The sequence below is a fragment of the Lepus europaeus genome, chromosome 11 (assembly GCF_033115175.1).
Source record: "Lepus europaeus isolate LE1 chromosome 11, mLepTim1.pri, whole genome shotgun sequence".
In the NCBI taxonomy this organism is placed as follows: Eukaryota; Metazoa; Chordata; class Mammalia; order Lagomorpha; family Leporidae; genus Lepus; species Lepus europaeus.
In genome coordinates, this window is record NC_084837.1 from 113,687,487 (window position 1) to 113,707,835 (window position 20,349).

The 20,349-nt window shown below is 66.5% G+C and overlaps 1 protein-coding gene across 1 annotated transcript in view; it reads right to left on the reverse strand.

The window, feature by feature from the left end:
• Positions 1-102: 102 nt before the first annotated feature.
• CCDC33 (coiled-coil domain containing 33) overlaps positions 103-20,349 on the reverse strand; it is a 62,649-nt gene continuing 42,402 nt past the window's right edge. Inside the window, exons 12-20 of the mRNA XM_062206677.1 lie at positions 4,512-4,677; positions 4,229-4,317; positions 3,979-4,110; positions 3,818-3,893; positions 3,556-3,577; positions 2,846-3,032; positions 2,193-2,279; positions 752-869; positions 103-206 (exon numbers count right to left, since the gene is read on the reverse strand). Coding sequence (XP_062062661.1) covers positions 103-206; positions 752-869; positions 2,193-2,279; positions 2,846-3,032; positions 3,556-3,577; positions 3,818-3,893; positions 3,979-4,110; positions 4,229-4,317; positions 4,512-4,677 — 981 coding nt within the window. The remainder of the gene's footprint in view (positions 207-751; positions 870-2,192; positions 2,280-2,845; positions 3,033-3,555; positions 3,578-3,817; positions 3,894-3,978; positions 4,111-4,228; positions 4,318-4,511; positions 4,678-20,349) is intronic.

Sequence of the window (20,349 nt, forward strand, 5' to 3'; positions counted from 1 at the left end):
ACAGGCCAATGCTCTTGGTGCTCCAATGTTTAATGAAGTCACAGGGTGGGCTGGGCCACGAGGAGACCCCCCCAGGACAGCAGGGGGGGCCTGCTCTGGAGCTCAGGTCTGCTGGGGGTCTGCGGTCTTGCTGAGCTTCGTGTCCGAGCCTGGCGGCAGGGGCTCCAGATTCGAGGGACGCTCGAGGTCCTTGGGGGGGGTCGAGGCTTTCCGTGGCTGCAAGGTGGGGGGGGGTGAGCGCCCCATGTCCTGGGTGGGCTGGCCACAACAGGCCTCCCAGGATCCAAAACCCAGGGGGCCAGCAGGTGCCCCCCATGGTGCCCAGGGGCATCCCCTGTCCGTCCCCTAGTCCTTAGTGAGCCTCCCTCCCAACCCAGCCACCACGCCTCCATCCGTGAGCAGAGAGTGGACAGGCCGAGCATGGGGGTTTGTTCTTGGGGAGACAGCGGCTGTGCCGTCTCCTGAGAAGGACCCTGTGCCATCCCGGGGCTGGGGGCCACAAGCTGCCCATGGGGTGCAGGAAGACCCGACATCTCCCAGCCACCTCCTCCAGGTGTCTCCTGGCCACCGCAGGGCCAGGGGCGGCCTCGAAGGGTCTTCTCCGATCAGCAGGGGTGGGAATGGGGACAGAGCAAGGGTGGTGGGGACAGAGCAGGACCCGGAGCCCAGGAGCGGCTCCACCCAGTTTGTCTCAGTGATGTGGGGGGGGGGTGGCTCCCAGCCCCAGCAGCTGCTCCCACGGAGGGGCCACTCACGGGAGGGTCTATGATGATGGAGTTCGAGGGGCGCCCAAAGCCGTGCTCCTGCTCCTGCAGGCGCGTGGCCAAGTCCTGCTTCTCCCGCCCCCAGCGCCGAGCCGAGTCCTCCAACTGCGGCAGAGGGGGACAACTGGTGGGCAGTGGGCAGCAGGGCCTGTCCCTGAGAGCCAGGACAAGCAGGCCCAGGGGGAAAGCAAAGCTCTGGGGAGTATGGCCTTGATCTTCCCACGACCCCAGGAGCAGCGGGGGAGGGGAGGGGGCCACCCAGTGAGACAGATGCAGAGGACCTCCCTGCATTCCTGCAGCATGCTGAGCCCTGATCCCAGTCCCACACTGAGCCCTGATCCTGGTCCTGCACTGAGCCCTGATCCTGGTCCCATGCTGAGCCCTGATCCTGGTCCCACACTGATCCCTGATCCCGGTCCCACACTGAGCCCTGATCCTGGTCCTGCACTGAGCCCTGATCCTGACCCCACACTGAGCTCTGACCCTGACCCCACACTGAGCCCTGACCTTGGTCCCACACTGAGCCCTGATCCTGGTCCCACACTGAGCCCTGACCCTGGCCCCACACTGAGCTCTGACCCTGGTCCACACTGAGCCCTGACCTTGGTCCCACACTGATCCCTGATCCTGACCCCACCCTGAGCCCTGACCTTGGTCCCACACTGAGCCCTGATCCTGGTCCCACACTGAGCCCTGATCCTGGTCCTGCACTGAGCCCTGACCCTGGTCCCACACTGAGCTCTGATCCTGGTCCACACTGAGCCCTGATCCTGACCCCACCCTGAGCCCTGACCTTGGTCCCACACTGAGCCCTGATCCTGGTCCCACACTGAGCCCTGATCCTGGTCCTGCACTGAGCCCTGACCCTGGTCCCACACTGAGCTCTGATCCTGGTCCACACTGAGCCCTGATCCTGACCCCACCCTGAGCCCTGACCTTGGTCCCACACTGAGCCCTGATCCTGGTCCCACACTGATCTCTGACCCTGACCCCACACTGAGCCCTGACCTTGGTCCCACACTGAGCCCTGATCCTGGTCCCACACTGAGCCCTGATCCCGGTCCCACACTGAGCCCTGATCCTGGACACCCCCTGAGCCCTGACCTTGGTCCCACACTGAGCCCTGACCCTGACCCCACACTGAGCCCTGATCCTGACCCCACACTGAGCCCTGACCATGGTCCCACACTGAGCCCTGACCCTGACCCCACACTGAGCCCTGATCCTGGTCCCACACTGAGCCCTGACCCTGGCCCCACACCGAGCTCCAACCCTGGACACACAATGAGCCCGGTCCCTTGACACACACTGAGCTCTGACCTGGTTGAGCAATGAGCCCCCTTTGTGTTCATAGACTGAGCCTTGCTCCTGCCCACACACTGAGCCCCAGCCCTCGTCACGCCCTGGCGAGTCCCTGGGCTCACCCACCTGGCTCTCCAGGGCCAGGATCCGGCTCTGAGCGCGCTCCAACTTGGCCAGGAGGTTGAACTTGTCTGCACCACCAGACAGGAGGTCCTGTGGGCAAAGCCGCAGCTCATGCAGGGCGGGGCCTGGAGGAGGGCAGCAGCCGCGGGAGCTGGGGCCGCCCTGGGCGGCAGCGGGAGAAGCCAGGCGGATCTGGGGGCCCAGGCTCAGGCTGTGCACTGCTCCTGGCATTCAGAACAGAGCTGTTTCCCCCAGGCCATCTGTCCCTGTCCTGGAGTCCCTCTTTCCCCGCCCTACACAGAGGGGCAGTGGAACTGGGAGTCCTGGCGGGGCGGGCCCCCTTCCCCGTCTTCACCTGGTGTCAGGTGCACTCTCAAGTGGGAAGTGGGGCACCCACCTGTGCAGGCAGGGTCTCTGTGCCCCCGGGACGGCCCGCACCATCCGTCCCACGCAGCCTGTGTCCCACATCTCCTGCTCCCTGCTCCCCGGGGTCCACCTGGGATAGGGGAGAAGGGCTCTCCAAGGCTGCACCATCCCAGGACATGATCCCAGGGAGCAGGGGGGGGGGTGTCAGGGGCCTAGAGGTCAAGGGTCAGTTGGGGCCAGGAGAAAAAGCAAGGAGCTCAGGCCCCGGAGACCCCGGCCGCGGCTCTCACCGGCAGGGCCTGCTGCTGCAGGATGATGGGGGCCGACTGGTGCCGGCTCTTGTCCAGCTCTGCCCGCAGCCGCGAGTTTTCAGCCAGCAGCATGGAGTACACGTCGGCGGGCAAGTTCTCTCCCTTGGAGCCCAGAGGGGGGCCGGGGGCAGAGGGCCCGGGGAGGCCTGTGATTGGCCACGGGGGTCTGTGAGATGGGTGCCTGCCCCTGGCCCCAGCGTTTTCCTCTGCTCTGCCCCCGCCGTGCTCCCGAGCCTGCAGTGGCTCCCCGCTGCCCGGGTGAACGGGTCCGCACCCCCTTCAGAGTCTGAGCCCAGCCTTCGCCCCGACCCGCTCCCCATTCCTGCTCGACGGATTCCGCCCCCTCCCTGCCTGCCCCTTCTCGGCCCCTGGGCCTTTGCCAGGCTGTGCCCTTCCTTGGGCTCCCCGTTCCCCTCTCACTCAGGCCCCTGGAAGCTCTCAGGATCCAGCTTGCTGTGTTTTCTGGAAGTTGTCAGAACCCCCGCCCCTCCCCTCAGAGCCCAGCCCTGGGCCCTGGGGGGTGGCACAGGTGGCACAGGGACAGCCTTTGCTTCCGCCTGCCCTGGTGCAGTGCCACCTGCTCCTCTCCTGCTCTGAGTGGCGGCTTGGCTGACACCCATGGAGAACAGGAGCCACCGATGTCATCAGTGTTTGCTTTGTAGCGCAGAATCCTTAAAGGCACAGGGAGCTGGCGGCTGGGTTCTGGGGGTCCTGCTGGGGAAGCTCCTGACCCCCGCCCTGCCTGTGTCCTAAGGCGCGGAGGAGCCGCAGGACGCCAGGGGCCGCAGGATGCCAGGGGCCCGGGACGCGCTCAGGGCCTTACTGGGCAGGGGAGCGGCCACGCTGGGTCCCGCAGGGTCCCACAGGGGCATCTCAGCCACGGTCCTGCGGTTGGAAGGCAAGAACCGGGGCGGGGGATGAGTGCCGGGGACCCCCACCACTCACTCGCGCTGGGCTTCTCCCGCAGCCTGCTCGGCGCGGGGGCCTCGCTCCAGTCCCGCAGCATGTGCTCCATCTTCTGGATCACCTGTGGGCAGAGCACCGAGGCTGCGCTGGCCAGGGCTGTCCCGGGCCGGCGCGGGGCGGGCCCCCGGTGGGCAGCCGGCACCTGCCTTCTCCTGGTGCCGCACGGTGTCTTCCAGCGCGCGCATCTGCTGCAGCTTGTCTTGGTAGCGTTTCAGCAGCGCGGCCTGCGGCTGCTGCGCCTGATGCAGGAGCAGCAGCTCCTTCTCCCTGTCGTTCCTCTGCGGGGGTGCAGAAGAGAGAGCGTGGGTGCCCGGGAGCCAGCCTTGGCCCCGGGGTCCACGCCGAAGCTCTGCGGAGTCCTCCCTGGCGGGGCCCCCGTCTCCGTCCCCCGCTCACTCGAATCAGCTCGTTCTGCAGGTGCTGCACCTTGTCCCGCAGCTGGTTTGCGTCCAGCTCGGCCAGCAGCAGCTTCTCCTTCATGGAGCCTGTTGGGGGCACAGGGGGTGGCTCAGGGAGGGGGGGGGGCTCTCTCCCTGCTGAGTCAGCAAAGTCAGGACCAGGAGGGCAGAGTGGACTCTGCCTTTCCCAGCAGCAGGGGCCGTGGGAGCGTCTGCGGGTGTGGGCGGAGCTCCTGCCCTCCCATCCCACGTCTCTGTGCCTCGGCCCCGGGCGAGCTCACCCAGGTTCTGGGTCTCCTGGGCCTCGGCCTGCGCCTCCTCGGCCTCCTGCCGGGCCAGCCGGCTCCGCAGCCTGCGGTTCTCCCCGTCCAGGACGCTGGCCTGCTTCCGCAGCGACAGGATGTCCTCTGCCATCTTCTGCATGGCTCGCCGGTAGTTGTTCATCTCCTGGGGACCCCGGAGCCCAGGGCTGAGCCCCTGCACCACGGCTGCCCCCCACCCACATCTCCACCCCCACCTGGAAGTCCCACGGGTCACCCCGAGCCCTAGGCTGTGCCTCCCAGGCTCGGTCCTCGCCCCTGCTGGCCACCACGAGGCCGGCTGCTCTGATGCGCTCTCACGCCCCCGACACCAGCTCTGGGCAGCAGGCCTCAGCATGGGCTACAGAGCCCGGGGAGATGCTGGACTGGCCGAATCAGCACCATGTCCTGTCCTCGTCCCCCGTTCCTGACCCCCGGAGCCCAGGGGGAGATGCTGGACTGGCCGAATCACCACCATGTCCTGTCCTCGTCCCCCGTTCCTGACCCCTGGAGCCCAGGGGAGCCCCTGGCCGAAGCCGCCCAGCAGCACAGAGGGGACACGGAGTATGCCTGGGGGAGACCCAGAGAAGGGCGCAGTGTCGAGGTCGGGACCCAGCGGTGAGGGGAGCGTGCCGGGGCAGGAAGCCAGACCCGGTCGCCAGGTTAGAGACGGCCCTCGTCCACGCTCCTGGTGGAGGATGCTCGCTGAGAGTTTACCCCTCCTAATGGTATTTTTTGGTTTTATTTATTAGAGAGAGAGAAAGAGAATTCCCACCCACTGGTTCACTCCCCCAAGGTCCGGAACAACCAGGGTCAGGCCAGGCTGAAGCCAGGAGCCGGGAGCTCCATCCGGGTCTCCCAGGTGGGCGGCAGGAACCAAGCACGGGAGCCGTCACCTGCAACCTTCCAGGGTGCACATCAGCAGGAATGGGGGCAGAGCTGGGACTTGAACCCAGGCCCTGAGATACAGGGCGTGGGCGTCCCGGGCAGGGTCTTAACCACCGTGCCACACGCCCACTCCTCTCTGTGCTCAGGACAAGCCTGGGAGGGCAGATCCTGTCGCTCCTCCATTTTTCTGACCAGGAAAGCAAGGGCCAGAGAGGTGAGCGGTCTGCTCGGTGCCAGCACCAAGGCCTGGGGCAGCGGGGCCGGCGGGCGCTGAGTCTGGGCTCTGGAGCGCCTTTGCGAGGCCTCACTGTGCGGACCGTCTCTGATCCACTGTGCACGCCAGCCTGGCTGCTCCCCGAGAGCCACGCCTCCCCAGGGGCTGGGAGGGACCTTGGCCAGGCGCCACCCCCGCCATGGGCCCCCAAGCAGGACCTTGGGCTGAGCAGCTGGGCTGGGAGGCTGCAGCCTGTGGGCAGCAGCCCTGACCTCTCCCCACAGGGCCATGCTGTGCGTCACGGCCCAGCCTTGGACACTGTAGCCCCAGATTCCTCCACACTCCTGGGCCCTCGGCCGCTGCTCCTGTTGGAACGGGGCCAGGTTTCCCTTGGGGGATCGGCCGGGACCCCTCACAGCCCGGGTGAGTCTCGCCCCAGCAACGCTGAGTGCCTGGGGCGCCCTGCAGACGACGCCAAAGACGCAACTGTGACTGGGGAGGCGGATGGGGGTGACTGTAGGACGCGGCGAGGGGGCTCACGTCTGGGGCGAGGTGGGGCTGTCTGGCTGGGGAGGGTCCACCCCCTGGCCCCTGGCAACGGATTCATGGGAGTTTGCTTTTCCCACAGTTGGTTCCCTTTCCTGTCGGTGGGTTGCCTTTCGCGGTTTTTATGGTAAAAGGACCGAGTGCAATAGCTTCCAGTCTGTAGAGACAGCCCCAGGCCTGGCTGTGAGGGCCAGGGTGGAGAGGGACGTGTGGGGGCTGGGGACAGAGGGGTACGTAGGGGAGGCATGGGCATGAGCAGGGGCAGGGGTGGGGAGGGTTCTCCAAGGGGAGGGCAGGGGGCTGGGGGGCAGGTGCAGACAAGGCGCCCACCCGAGGCAGGTGGGAAGCCCTGCAGGGGCTGGAGTAGGAGCATAGAGAGGGGTGGGGCCAGGCGGGCACACACTTCTCTCCTCCTTGGCCCTTCCCTGGGTGGCCATTCAACCTCAGAGTCCCCCTGGGGGTCCCCAGGGTCTGGCCCTGGCAGGCCAGGCCATCTGGATGTAGTTTGCCTTTTCCACCAGCAGGGGGCAGCAGTGTTGCACAGACGCTCAGGCCTCAGCCCACACCATGAAGCAGGAGCTGGGAAAGGTGTGTGCAGGGAGTCAGACCCGTCCCCAACCCCGGCACACATGGCCCTGCTCCAAGTGGTCCAGCTGCCTGCCCAGACCTTCTGTGCCCAGCACTGCCCGTCTCAGAGGCTCTGGTGGGCTGGCCACCTGTTCAAGGTCACACAGAGAATCCGGATCTCAGCTGGGTCCTGTCCTGGGCAGGCGATGGGACCGAGTGGGGACAAGACCCAGCCTGAAGCTGCCCCAGCTCTTCCCACCGGCACAGCAGCGGCACCTGAGGCTCACCCAGGTGCAGGGCAGTTGAGAGGGGCTTAGGAGCAGCTTGGGAAGCATTTGCACACACATGTGCACACGCACGCACACGCATGCACATGCCAGCCTAAACCGCACAGCATCCCCTTCTCACCCAGGACAGACCACGGGTGCTCAGCCCGGGGGGGGCTCTGGAGGCCACAGGCGCATTGACGGCAGGTGCGGCACCTCCCGGCTGAGAGCCGCTGCCTCACAAGGCCCTGTCTGCGCCTCTCTGGTCGGAGCTTGGGGTCTGAGGGGGAAGAGTCCAGCCCCGGATTTCTGAGGACGAGGTGGGGCCAGGTGCAGGGAGGGCTGCGTGATTTGGCCAAGGTCTGGTCCTCACACGGGGCAGAGCTGCCCTTGGGTGTGGTTCTCGGGGGCCCCTCCCCCTGAGGCTCAGGGTAACAGTGCTGGAAGGGTCCGAGCTGGCTGAGATGCTGCGTCAGAGCAGCAACATGCGGGCCCTGGCCTGGCTTGGCCATCTGAGCCCTACAGCTTCCTCCTCCAGGAAGGCCTCCCAGCTGGGCATCCTTCCTGCTGCCTCAAGACACAGCCTTCCAGGGGACAGTGTGGCACAGGGTGAAGACGCCACCGGGGACAGCCCCGCCCCATGGGAGCCCCTGGTTTGAGTTCTGGCTCCCTGCTAATGCACACCCTGGGAGGCAGCAGGTGAGGCTCAAGTCCTTGGGCCCCTGCCACCCACACACCAGGCCCACCCGACGTGGGAGACCTGGATGGAGCTCCAGGCTGCTGGCTTTGGCTTGGCCCAGCGCCTGCTGCACAGGCATTTGGGATGAATTATCTGTCTGCGACGCTGCCTCTCTGTCTTTCAAATAAAATGGAAACAATAAACATGCAGAACCCCACTGCCTCGCTCTTGGGTGGGTGATAGATGCTGGAGCATCCCTGCTCCCCACACGGAGAGGCGGGGCCCGGTTCCCTGCCCATGTCACCGGCCTCACAGGGGGGCAGGATGCAGCCGAAGTGACCCCTGGGAACTGCCGAGTCCAGGCAGCAGGAGCCGTGCGGCACCCCTCTCTCCCCCGGGGACACCTGCCATCACCCCACGGCCGCCATGCTGGGAGGAAGCCTGGGCCTACCTGCCCACCCCTAGCTGCTCCAGCGGCTGCCCCCAGGGCCTCCCAGCCGAGGCCGGGCATCGTAACGACTGTTCTAATACTGAGGTGTGGAGGTGCTTTGCTCTGTAGCCATAGGGGCGAGAGCAGTCTCCCTGCCTCTCAGAGCCTGACCGTGGCTCCCACAGACAGGTCCAGCTTTCAGAGTCAAGGCCCTCTGTGCCAGCCCAGACCCCACCCCTGTAAGATCTGAGCCCTGGCCACCCCAGGGTCCCTCTCGTTCCCCTGAAAGCTTTGTTTACTCGAAAGCCAGAGAGACAGAGAGACGGGGGGGGGGGGGGGTTCTGTTCATTGGTTCGCTCCCCAAATGTCTGTAGCAACCAGGGCTGAGCTAGGCTGAAGCTAGGAGCCTGGCCGCCATCCAGGTCTGCCATGTGGGTGGCAGGGGCCCTCACCTGCTGCCTCCCAGGTGCGTCTCCCGGGAGCTGCAGTGAGGAGCAGGGCACGGGCTGCAGCCCCGGCGCTCTGGGGTGGGAGGCAGTGCCCCACCTGGCGTCTTAACCACTGTGCCAGCTGCCCGCCCATCCCTGGACGCCTTCTGTCCTCAAACCCTTGCCCACCTCTGCCAACAAGTCATCCCTGGCTCTCACCAGCCTGGCGCCCTCCACCTGCTCCTGGGGACCCATTCCCAGGCGAGCCTCTGACCACAGCCTGGCTCCTGTCCAGCTCCTGCAGGTCCCCTGACGCCTGAGGCCTCTCTGGCTGACCCGACAGCTGTTAGCCCCATGTCTGTGAAATGAAGCTCCTGGGGCTGGGGCCACTTCCGAGGGGGCCAGCCATGGCGGGGCCGGGGGAGAGGGTGAGGTTGTGCCCCAAGATGTGCCAAAAGACGTGGGTATCTCCCCAGGGTTGGGGCTCCCTGCGGCCTCCTCTGTTCCTGGCTACGCCCCTTGCTGCCCACTGTGGGACAATAGAACAACAGTGCCCAGTGGTCAGCGGCTGCCCAAGCCTCTTCCTCTCCCTGCACTCTCCAACCTCACCACCAGAGGGCAGGCAAGGGAGCCCGCAGGCCCCAGTGGCCAGGTCGGGATAGAGGCACAGAGCCGGCCCAGGCCAAGCAGGAGGGTGAGGCCACACTCCATGAGGCCATGAGGCCGGGGCCTCCACCCTGGGGGTGGCCTCTGTGTCACCTGCCACCGCCCAGGGTGCCCTGAGCTTGCCAAGGCCCACTCGGGGCTCAGCCTGGGCGGCTTCCCTTCCACCTGCTCCACTGTCCGTGCCCCTGCTGGGCTGGGGGGCAGCTCCCGGAAGGAGGGGACAGCCTGCCTGGGACACCCTAGGAGGGAAGCCAGAGGCCAGAGGTGGGGGAGGCACTGGAGCTGGCCCTGGGCTGGGTGGGATTGGAGGGGTGGGGACAGCACGGACTTGGGCTGTGTTGTGTGGCAGCAAGACACACAGGTCTGTCTGGCCGGAGAGCCGCAGCAGGCCTCGCTGGCCAGGCCAGCCAAGGAGGGGGTGCCAGGAAGGTGCTTCTGAATGCAGGGTGGGCGGGAGCCACAGAAGATTCTAGAACCAGGGCTCTGCTCCCCCCGGCTCCCCCCAGAGAGTCAGCCTGGCCCTCCGCCACAGACCCGCTGTGTAGAGCAGGTGCTCCTGCTCGCTGGACGCTGGACGCTGCCCTCCCCCAGGGCGGGGGCGGCAGGGCCTTTGTTCGGCCCCAAGGTTAGTGCGAAGCCACAACAGGAGTGCTTTCCCTTCCTCTGGTTCTCTCCCCTCCCCCGTCCCGCTGCAGCAGAGACGGGGCCCTGGGAAGCTTTTGTGCAGGGCTCGGTGCAGCACCGAGGGGCGGCGGGGCCCTTGGCCGGCTGCTGACCCCGGCCAACGTAATTGCCCTCTGCGGGAGCCAGGCGGGCTAATTGGGCCAGGCCGGCACAAAGGGGCTGGGGCCGGGCTGGTGTGGGGGCGGGGCTTCCTGTTTCCTGGAACCCCGCCCACCTTTCCAGGCTGCACACCAGTCCCTCCTCCCCCAGGAAGCCCTCCAGGCCTCCTCCTGGGGTGGGGACACCCTTGCCCCCAGCCCAGGGAAGTAAGGGCCTGGCACTCAGGGGCTGGTGCGGGCACGACACCCCAGTCGGTTCTCACAGGCCTCACTCACTCTCCCACCAAGGCCCCTGCCCTGGGGGCCCCCTCCTGCCAGGATGCCCCTGGCTAGAGCTCTGTTGCCCACCTGTGCTGGATGGGGCCGAGCTTGGCCAGGTCCAGAACCTGGCTCCTAATGTAGCTGCGTCTCCCCTGCTGGCCGGGGCTGGCCTGTGGGTGCTAATGGGGACACTCTGGTCACTCCCCAGGCTGGCCTCGTCCCTGGCTGGGAGGCTCTGCTTCCCCCAGACACCCCCGCGGTACCCCCCCCCCCCCGCGGTACCGCCCACTCTTTCTCACCGCCCTGCACCGCTCACCCGCTGCCCAGGCAGCCCAGGCCCGGTCACTCTCCGGCTGGGGGCTGCCCCTCAGTTAGCTGGAGACCATGGTCACGGGCTCTCTTCCCTCCCTGGGCGCCTGTGGGTGCACGCGGGTGGCGGGAGCGGGGGCTGGGGGCTCTGCAGCTCCTGCCCTTTCTACTCTGCTCCTCCTTGAACAGGCTCCCGGGCAGGTCCGCTGGTTGCCTGGCAACACACCCGACACACCTGCCCGCCAGGTGCGCCGCCCAGCCTCCCCCCGCCCCCAGACTCACAGAGCAGCTGCCAGTGAGGTTCAGGGCATTCTTGGGGGCTGGCGGGGGCGAGGACCCTGCCTCCCCCATCTCTCCTGCCAGCAGGTCCTGCTCTCAGAGGTGGGTCCCCAGGGACCTGTTGCTACAACAGGTGCCTGCCTGGTGACCAAGCCCAGCGGGCCCTGAGTGGGGAGCTGGCCGGCCCCTGGGGCCACCTCCCCTTCGTCTTGGGGGGGACACCTTCTGGGGGGGAGGGTTGAAGTCGGGTAGGTGCACGCCTGTTCACTCAGGGCTGGGTGGGCTTGTGGGGCTCCTCCAGCCCCAGTCTTAGCATCCCTCGCCCCCCACCCCGACCTCCAGCTGCCCCTCATTCCCTCCCCCTCCCGGCCTCTCTCTGCTCCTCCGTGGGCCTGGTCTCTGCAGGAAGCCCCCTGCCCCTGCACAGGACCCCACGCTGCTGGCCCGGGCCTCGCATCCCTGCTCTCCTGGCAGCCTGGACAAATTCCTTTCCCTTTAGTTCAGCCAGCCAGGACGGATGTTTTCCAAAGACGCTCTGGGAAGCCGAGGGGAAAGAAACTCCCATAAGCCAGCGCTCCACCCAGAGGCGCGTGCCTGAAAGTGTCCAGCCGGGGCAGGGCGAGGTCTGTGTGCCTTGTCCAGACAGAGACGGGGTCGACAGGACCTCCATCCAGACCCGGCCAGAGCCTGCCCAGGCTGGGGCTCCAGAAACACCCCCGACAGCAGGGAATGATGACCACAGGGCTCTCTGGGGCCTCCGGGGGCGAGGGGCACAGGAGTGACCCCCGGCTGGAGGCTGCAAGACAGGCCCCTCCCCCCAACCTGTTACGAAATCTCTGCCCTGGGCCGGTGCTGTGGCGCAGAGGGTGAAGCCGCTGGCTGTGACGCCGGGATCCCTGTGGGCACTGGTTTGAGTCCCGGCTGCTCCACTTCCCACCCAGCTCCCTGCACCCATGTGAGAGACCCGGATGGAGTTTGCTTTCTGCTCGCTCTGCGTGAGAAGAACGGGCCGGCAGTCGGGCAGGGCGCTCCCCACACGCCCTGTGGCTCCTGTCGGAGCTGCCGGGTAGAGGCGCAAGGCAGGGGCTCTGCGGTCACTCAGCTCTGTGGCCTCTCTGGCTCTGGGTCTCCTTCTCTACACAGAGCTGCCAGGCAATCCCCTGAGGTCATGGCCACAGAGCCCCAGCCCAGGGCCCGCACACTCCCGAGGGGCTGCCTGCGTGCGGGTTCTGGTGGGGCCAGCCCCCTTCCTGATGAGCACCTGGCCGGCGCCCCAGGTACGGCCCCTCTTGCTTCTCCCAGCAGACTTCTCACCTAGGGAATGGGCTCCCGCCTCCCTCCGTGTGTGCCCCCTCCCAGCCCACAGACGGCGGGGCCGGGGCGCCCCCGCCTCCCCCTGCCGCCCGCCGGCCTGGCCTCCCGCGCCTGCCTGTTCGTGCTCCGATCGATCGATGGAATCTGCCGCATTCCCGGGCGCCATGAATTTTTCATCAAAGGTCTGTGGACTCTGGGAAGCACACAATTACCAGCACCATCACTTATGCAGGGCGCGGAGCCTGTGCCGGCGGGAGGCAGGAGCGGCGCCCCAGTGGCCCGCGGGTGTCAGCCATTGGCCGGAGAACTGGTACCAGACCCCCTTGGGTGGCCTGAGCCCCAGCCTTGAGGCCTTGAGGCCAGCCCAGAGGTCGTGCCTGGCCTCGGGCATTTCATCCGTAGAATGGGCATTAAAGAGCCTGTGGCCCCTTCTTAGCTCCTTAAAATGCACCCCGTCCACCCAGCCTGAACGTCAAGGTTCCCACGGCCCCAGCACACGGGTCTCCAGCCTCACAGCCCAGCCTCTGTCCAGCGGCTGCCCCCACTCCCAGCCCCCGCAGCCTAAGAAGCCGCCTCCCGCCTCCAGCAACAGGACTTGTCCCCACTGCCACCCCTGTGCCCATTCCACAGAGGAGGAGAACTAAGCGCGAGGAGGCCAGGGGTCCTATCTGCAGGGCGGCTGGTTTGAGAGTCTCTGCACGTACTTCCGGGACAAGCCTGGGGCCGGCTCTCCTGTGCTCAGCCGGCCTCGGCCTGCGGTCCACAAGGGCAGGCCGTGCTCCAGCTTCCTCCTTGGCATGGGGGGGTCCGCCCCCTGCAGGCCCCAGGCTCCGCCCACTCGGAGGATGCTGACCCCCAGGCCCAGCCCGGCTGGCAGGCAGCTCTCAGCCCCGCCGGCTCTGACGTCAACTTCACCCAGATGTGGCCCAGGTGCCTGCCTGGTGCCCGTTGTGCCCTGCACTGGGCCCCACATCCTGCGCCCTGGAGCCCCCCTCTGCTCTGCTCCCCCTGCCCCCCAAGTCTGGGTCTGACCGGCGTGTTCTGAGCTGTCCCCCGAGTGCTGTCACGCCTGCGCACGGGCTGGGGGGGATGTGGTGGCACCGTCGCTTTGGGCACTGCCTAGCTGGGGGCCTCCCCTGCAGCCGGGGAGCGACCTGGGGGCCCCTGGGCTCCTGTGCCCTTTCACACAGACTGGAGACACCAGCCCCTGAGGGGAGACCTGGGCGAGGGGCCGGAGACACCTGTGCCAGTCTAGCTCCAGGCCTCTGGAGCTGTTGCCCGCTGGGCGCTGTCTGTGGCAAAGCACGCTGCTCCTGGGTGTTCTGGGATGGGTCCCGGGCAGGCGGCTGCCTGGGCAGGGCGAGCTGGGAGCTTGGCTGAAGCCCCCTCCTCCTTGTGTGTGCCCCTCCCCCTCCTGGTCTCGGGGGAGCCGGGGGCAAGGGGTAGGGGTGCAAGCTGTCTTCTCCCATGTGGCACACATGTGTGACCCAGGCCCGGCTGTGCCCAGGGAGCTTGTGTTCTGGAACGGACATGACAGCAGGCACATCAGGAGGTGATGGGTCAGGGTTGTAAGGGCAGCAGTCGGGCCCCTCGGCCAGCTCCCACCCCACCCTCCTGGGGGGTGCAGGCACCCCAGGGCCAGAGCTGAGCTCTGAGGGTAGGTAGCATCTGTCAGGGGTCTGGGGGTGGGGAAGGGGCGCAGTGCCTGCAGGGGCACAAAAGCACACGGGGGTCATGAGATGGGGGCCACAAGGAGGGCTGGCGGGGGCGCGGCTGGAGCCGGGGCCTCAGATGCCAGGCGGAGGCCTGAGCAAGGAGCCCATGGCAGTGGGGACCCTCCCGAGCGGGAGGCCTGCTTGTCCCACTGAGGGCCTGGTTGCCTGAGCGTCCACACACACCTGCTGAGGGCAGGGAGCCTGGTGGAGCCGGGCGGGAGGCTAGAGAAGAGGAGGCAGGTGGGGTGCTGGGACCGGGCAGGCAGCCTGGGGGAGGCGGCCTTGGGAAGCGTCCACCTGCCCGGTGCTGTCCAGGGTCGGACGCCTGCAGGGAAGCAGACCTGCAGGCGGTGCCTCTCGGAGCATCTGGGTGGCCACTCTGAGGGCTGCGGGGCCAGAGCCCTGCCTCCCCATACCCGGGGAAGCCAGCCTCCCTGCCACGGCTAGGGCTGGGCTCCCGGGCTTCGCCTGCAGGCTGGAGGTCCTGCCTGCTGGGGCCAGGCTCAGAGGCGGTTGAGCCATGCTTGGCTCACCAGGGCCAGGGGCTGGGGTAGGGAGGGGGACGGATGGCATGATGTGGCCTTGCCTTATGGGGGCCTAGACAGAGCAGGGAGACAGTGCCCCACCCTGAGGAGCCCCAATCAGAGGGAGGAGGCCCTGCCATGCCCTGAGAGCCCCAGTCAGAGGGGGAGGCACAGCCCTGGGTGCCCCAGTCAGAGGGGGGAGGCACAGCTCTGCCCTGAGAGCCCCAGACAGAGCCAGGAGGCATGTCCCTGGGAGCCCCAGTCAGAGGGGGGGAGGCACAGCTCTGCCCTGGGAGCCCCAGTCAGAGGGGGGAGGCATGTCCCTGAGAGCCCCAGTCAGAGGGGGAGGCACAGCCCTGGGTGCCCCAGTCAGAGGGGGGAGGCACAGCCCTTCCCTGAGAGCCCAGAAGGGGGAGGCATGGCCCGGGAGCCCCATCCGTAGCAGGAGGGCTGTGTTGCCAGCTCAGGATCCCCTCTGAGGCGGGGGCAGGACCCAGGAACAGAACAGATGGAGACAACAAGTGAAGTTAATCGAGCGAGGCCTGCAAGCACGGGAGGGTGGGAGGGCCTGATGAGGACGGCGTATCGACGTCTCGTGGCTCTGCGGCCCCCGGCGGTTATCGACAAGGCTGTCTATAAATCTCCCGGCCACATCTCCAGAAACCTTAATTACGGGCCCTCATTACCCCCCACACCTCTCGGCCGGCACAAGGGACCAGCCTGGGCTGGGGTGGCAGGTGACACTGCGGCTGGCAGGCTGGTGACAGCCAGGCTGAGCCCCCAGGGGGAGAGGATGCCCTAGGGACCACAACCCAGGGCCAGGAGCCCCTGGGGCTGGGGGAGCAGGGTCGGGGCTCAGCCTCTAGACTGTGGGCAGTGAGGTTGGGAGGTGTGGAAGGGACTTTGGAGCCGGAGATCTCTGGGTTTGTGGTCAGCTCCGAGGAGCACTTTTCCAGCCTCAGTTTCCCCATCTGTGCAATGGGGAGAAGGCTGAGAGAAGACTGTGTGAGCAAAGTCTGTCTGCCGTTGAGTCCCAGGCCTGGCACCACCTGTCCGTCCCCTGTCACCTGTCTCAGCACCCAAGAAAGATGAGCACTGCCAGAACCGCCGCAGAGGCCAGGCTCCCGCTCCTGCAGCCCCGAGCCGTCACCGCGGCCTCCCGGGCCAGCCCGGTCCTCACTCCCGCCGCCCTGACCACCCAGCCCCGGCCGGAATCTCACGTCCACCTCCGTTCCTGCCCATCCAAGGCCTTTGAGCTCCCACCACTCAGTCGCCCGCTCCGGGCTCGGATTCCCGCCCCCCGCTTTAGGTCCCTGTTTTCCTGAAGTGGGCGCCCACGGCTTCCCACCCAGCGTCCCCACCCCAGGCCTGGCGGGGAAGCCCTGGACACAGGCTGTGGACAGCAGAGAGGTCCCTGCCTTGGGGCAGGAGCCCTGGCCGGACACCGGGGCCTGGGGAGATCCGTGGGCCGAGGCAAGCCCTGAGGTGGTGGGGGAGAGCCGAGGTGGGTGAGTGACAGCGCCTGTGAAGCCGGCCTGCGAGGCTGGTGGAGTGGGTACAGGCAAAGGCTGGGAGCTGTGGGCCTGCCCACTGAGGCCGGGTGTGGCTGGGATGCTGGGGGTTCAGGTGGGGGCTTGGGGTACAGGCCCCACTGGATGGGTCACCAGGCTGTGAACTGTGGACTGTCAGCTTAGGGGGAGCCGGCTTCTCCCCACACCGAGGGGGCGGAAAGGGGGTGTGGCCTGCGTGGGGGGGTCCCCAGGAGGAAGAGGGAGAGGCCCCCATCCCATCCCCACCCAGCCCCTTTTGTCTGCGGGAAGACAGACGGGCCAAGGGCGGGTAATTAGTCCCCCGAGGCGCGCGGCCCCTCCCGGCTTATTTAAAGGCACGGGAGGGGGGTTTCCCGCAGCCCCCGCCAGCGCCAGCCCCAGCTCCGCACGGGGAGCCCGCCAATGGGCCTTTTATCTGATTAAACTGGGAGTGAACTGGCCGCTGTCTATTATCTGTGGGCTTGATTGGGTATTTAGCACCAACTGTGCGAACGTGTGCGCGCATGCGCGCAGGGCCTGGGCTGCTCCAGTCCCAGGCGTCAGGAGGAAATTGGATCGCTTGGAAAAGCTTTTAATCAGGGCTGAACCCTAACCGAGTCCCGGGGCTGGGGTGGGGGCGGGGCGGGAGGGGCGGGGGCCCTTCTATCCCTAGCCCTGCAGATGAGAGGGGCTCCTGCCTTGGGCACAAGCCTTCCCATGGGGTGAGCACTTGGGGGGCACCAGGAATGGGTCCTGTCCCCCCAGCCCCCAGAACCTGCACCCCCCCGTTTAGGGCGCCCCCAGGCGGCCGTGGCTGCCACAGCCCGGGGTGGAAGGCTGTGCAAGTGTTTGCCCAGGGCGGGGGGCAGAACAGGTGCCAACTGTGGCTGGGTTTGCCAACTTTAGTTACTGGGAGCTTGGACGTGCGGCGTGCAGGGGCCCTCGCTGGTGATCACAGATGCCCTGGGACGGGGCCTGGGGGGGGCCTGCAGCCTCATCAGCCTGATGGGAGGGTGAAGGAAGGGGGGAAGCAAAGCACTGGGCATGCCCCGTGGACGGCGACACATCGGGCGCCTTCACCCGGGGGCTCAGGACGGGGCGGGGCCTGGCCGCTCTCAGAGCTCTGGGGCCACCCCCCCACTCGGGTCCATGCTTCCAGTCCTCAGTCTGCCCTGATGCCCACCCTTCCCTGGAGGGACGGGCCCAGAAGGGGGTGGGGCAGCCAGCGGCAGAGGCGGAGCCAGCCGGTCTCCACCTGCTGCTCTTGTCCTGTGCCTGCGGTGGACCCTCGCTGAGCCCTGGCCATTCCCTGGTTTATCCAGCCCACTACCCCACCCACCCCTCGGCTCCATCCTGCTCGCCCCATCCTTTGCTGGGGGGGCATTCTCCCCATTTCCCAGACACAGAAACTGAGGCCCAGAGAAGAAGGGACTTGCCCGCTTGTGGCCATGGTGCCTTCTGAGGAGCCCCAGGCAAGGCCCAGGAGAGAGGTGCACACAGGAGCACAGGCGGGCACACAAGCGTGCACACAAACTCGTCTTCTCCCCGCTGATGGGCAGACCCCTGCTGGAAGAAGCTCTCCCACCCACACTCCCCCTCCCCGGGTCTGCTGGGGCTGCCACGCCCACTCCCAGGGGCACCCGTCTGGGGTCCTCACTCCACCCAGTGGCTTCTGTGGACTGTTGGCAGCGCTCTGCCTGGGGCAGCACCCAGGCCTGTCCACCCCTTCTCCACCCATCCCCGGTGAGTCTCCCCTGCAGAGCTGAGCTCCTGGGCACAGGGCCCCTCGTGTGGAGCCGTCTGGACGAGGCTGCCACTTATCTGGGGGTGAGCTCCTAGCCGGGGCCGGGGGGGAGGGGGGAGGGCTCTGGAGGAGCTGGGCCTCAGTCTTTTTTTTTTTTTTTTAAAGATTATTTATTTATTTGAAAATCAGAGTTACACAGAAAGAGGAGAGGCAGAGAGAGATTGGTCTTCCATCTGCTGGTTCACTCCCAGTTGGCCCCAATGGCCAGAGCTGCGCTGATCCGAAGCCAGGAGCCAGGAGCTTCTTCCAGGTCTCCCATGCGGGTGCAGGGGCCCAAGGACTTGGGCCATCCTCCACTGCTTTCCCAGGCCATAGCAGAGAGCCGGATCGGAAGAGGAGCAGCCGGGACTAGAACCGGGGCCCATATGGGATGCCAGCACTGCAGGCGTCAGCTTTACCCACTACGCCACAGTGCCTGGGCCTCAGTCGTGAGGGAGCCCAGGGACACAAGCCCCTTCCCCAAGGCACCTCCCTCTCAAGAGGAGGACTTAGCAACAGGGAGAGGGGATCAGAGAGGTGCAGTGACTGACCAGAGGTCACGCAGCGCTGGCGTGGTGGAGGCGGGGCTCCAGCCTGCTAGAGCTGCCCCAGGGAGGGAGGGGGTCTGCGGGAAGAGGAAGGGAGGCTGGCACAGACAGACGCCTGAAAGCTGCCCTGTGAGGGAATGGATGAGAGAGGGAGGGAGGGAGGGAGGGGTGCAGGTGCTGAGCACAGGGTCAGCAGGGAAGGGCAGAGGCAGCTGGGGCCCACAATGGGGGACTCAGGGCCAGGCGAAGCCGCCACTTCTGACGCCGGCAGCCCATATGGGCGCTGGTTCGAGCCCCAGCTGCTCCACTTCCCATCCAGCTCCCTGCTAATGTGCCTGCAAAAGCAGTGGAAGATGGCCCAAGCGCTTGGGCCCCTGCACCCTCGTGGGAGACCCGGATGGAGTTCCTGGCTCCTGGCTTTGGCCTGGCCCAGCCCTGGTTATTACAGCCATGTGGGGAGTGGACCAGCAGATAGGAGGTCTCTGTCTGTCTGTCTGTCTCTCTCTCTCTCTGTGTCTGTCTCTCTCACTTTCACACAAACACTAAGAAGCACAAGGCTCCTCGGTCCCCTGCTGGCTCCCTGCTACGGCCGCTGTGGGTCCGAGTCCCCAGTACCCTCTCTCCGGGTCTCCGCAGGCCCCTCCTGCTGGGCTGGGTCTTTTCCATGGGAGCTGCCTCCCTCCCCGGTGCAGCCCTGGCGCGAATGGGGCTCAGAGCAGCAGCACAGGTGGAGCCCTCGGCAGGGGCCCCCAGCAGCCCGCGGCCCCGGCCTGTGCCCCAGCAGCTGTCCTCTGGGCCTGGGGCGCAGCCCCTCGAAGTGAGCCCCCTGGGGATGGGCAGGGCTCCGGGAGAGGCCCATACAGACTCAGAAGCAGCCCCAGGCCCAGCAGGGTGGGGAATTCTGGGGTCTTGGGCCCCAGAGTAGGGCCTGGAAGTACGAGGCTTGGGGGAGCATCTCCGCAGTGGGGGGGGGGGCGGGGGCCCCTCCAAGTCAGCCTAGATATGCTGCTGTCCCATGCTGTGGGCCTCGGGCCAAGGCCACCTGCCCACTGGGCCAGGCAGTCAGGAAGACAAGGACCCTGGGGCCAGTGTATGTCCCCAGCCACTGACTCCAAGGATGGGCAGGGTTGGGGGTGGGGGGAAGCCAGGAGGCTGTGTGGGGGCGGGGCGGGGCTCGCTCACCAGCGCACACTGAGGGACAATAAATCGACAAACACTTAATCTCTGCAAATGGAACGGAGCCGTGAGCGTCTACAGCCCGGCCGCTGAGTTATGGTCTCGTTTATTAATCTCTGTAGTCTCTGGTGATGGATGGAGGCGGAGCCGCCACCCAGGGTGTGAGGAGGGGGGTCTGGGGCAGGGTCTGGGAGGCCCTCTGCGTTTGTGCTTTTATTCTCCGCCCTGCACACAGCCCCCTCCCCCTCCCCGCCTGTGGACCCTGCCCAGGCGCCTGCCCAGGCAGGGCTGGTAGGACCGAGGTGCCTCCACTTACTGGGGAGAGGGCTCCCAAGAGGGGGAGTGACTGATCCGAGGTCACACAGCCGGGACGGGGTGAGGGGCAGGGACAGGGCTCAAACCTGCTCGAGGTGCACGGGTGGGAGGAGGGGTCTGCAGGTCTGTGTGGGGTGGGACCCTCGTTCCTTCCTTTCCACTTCTCTGCCCTCCCACTTCCCTCCCTGGGGAGCGTGCTGTGTGAGTGCGTGAGTGTGAGGGTATGGGTGTGTGTGGGTGTCAGTGTGTGACTGCGTGTGTGAGTGTATGTCTGTGTGTGGGTGTGGGTGTACATATGACTGTGTGTCTGTGCCTGTGTGAGTGTAAGAGTGTGTGAGCATGTGTGAGTGTGTGTGAGCATGTGTGAGTGTGTGTGAGCATGAGGGTGTGAGTGTGAGGGTATGGGTGTGTGTGGGTGTCAGTGTGTGACTGCGTGTGTGAGTGTATGTCTATGTGTGTGGGTGTCAGTGTACATATGACTGTGTCTGTGCCTGTGTGAGTGTAAGAGTGTGTGAGCATGTGTGAGTGTGTGTGTGTGAGCATGTGGGTGTGAGTGTGTGACTGTGTGTGTGAGTGTATGTCTGTGTGTGGGTGTCAGTGT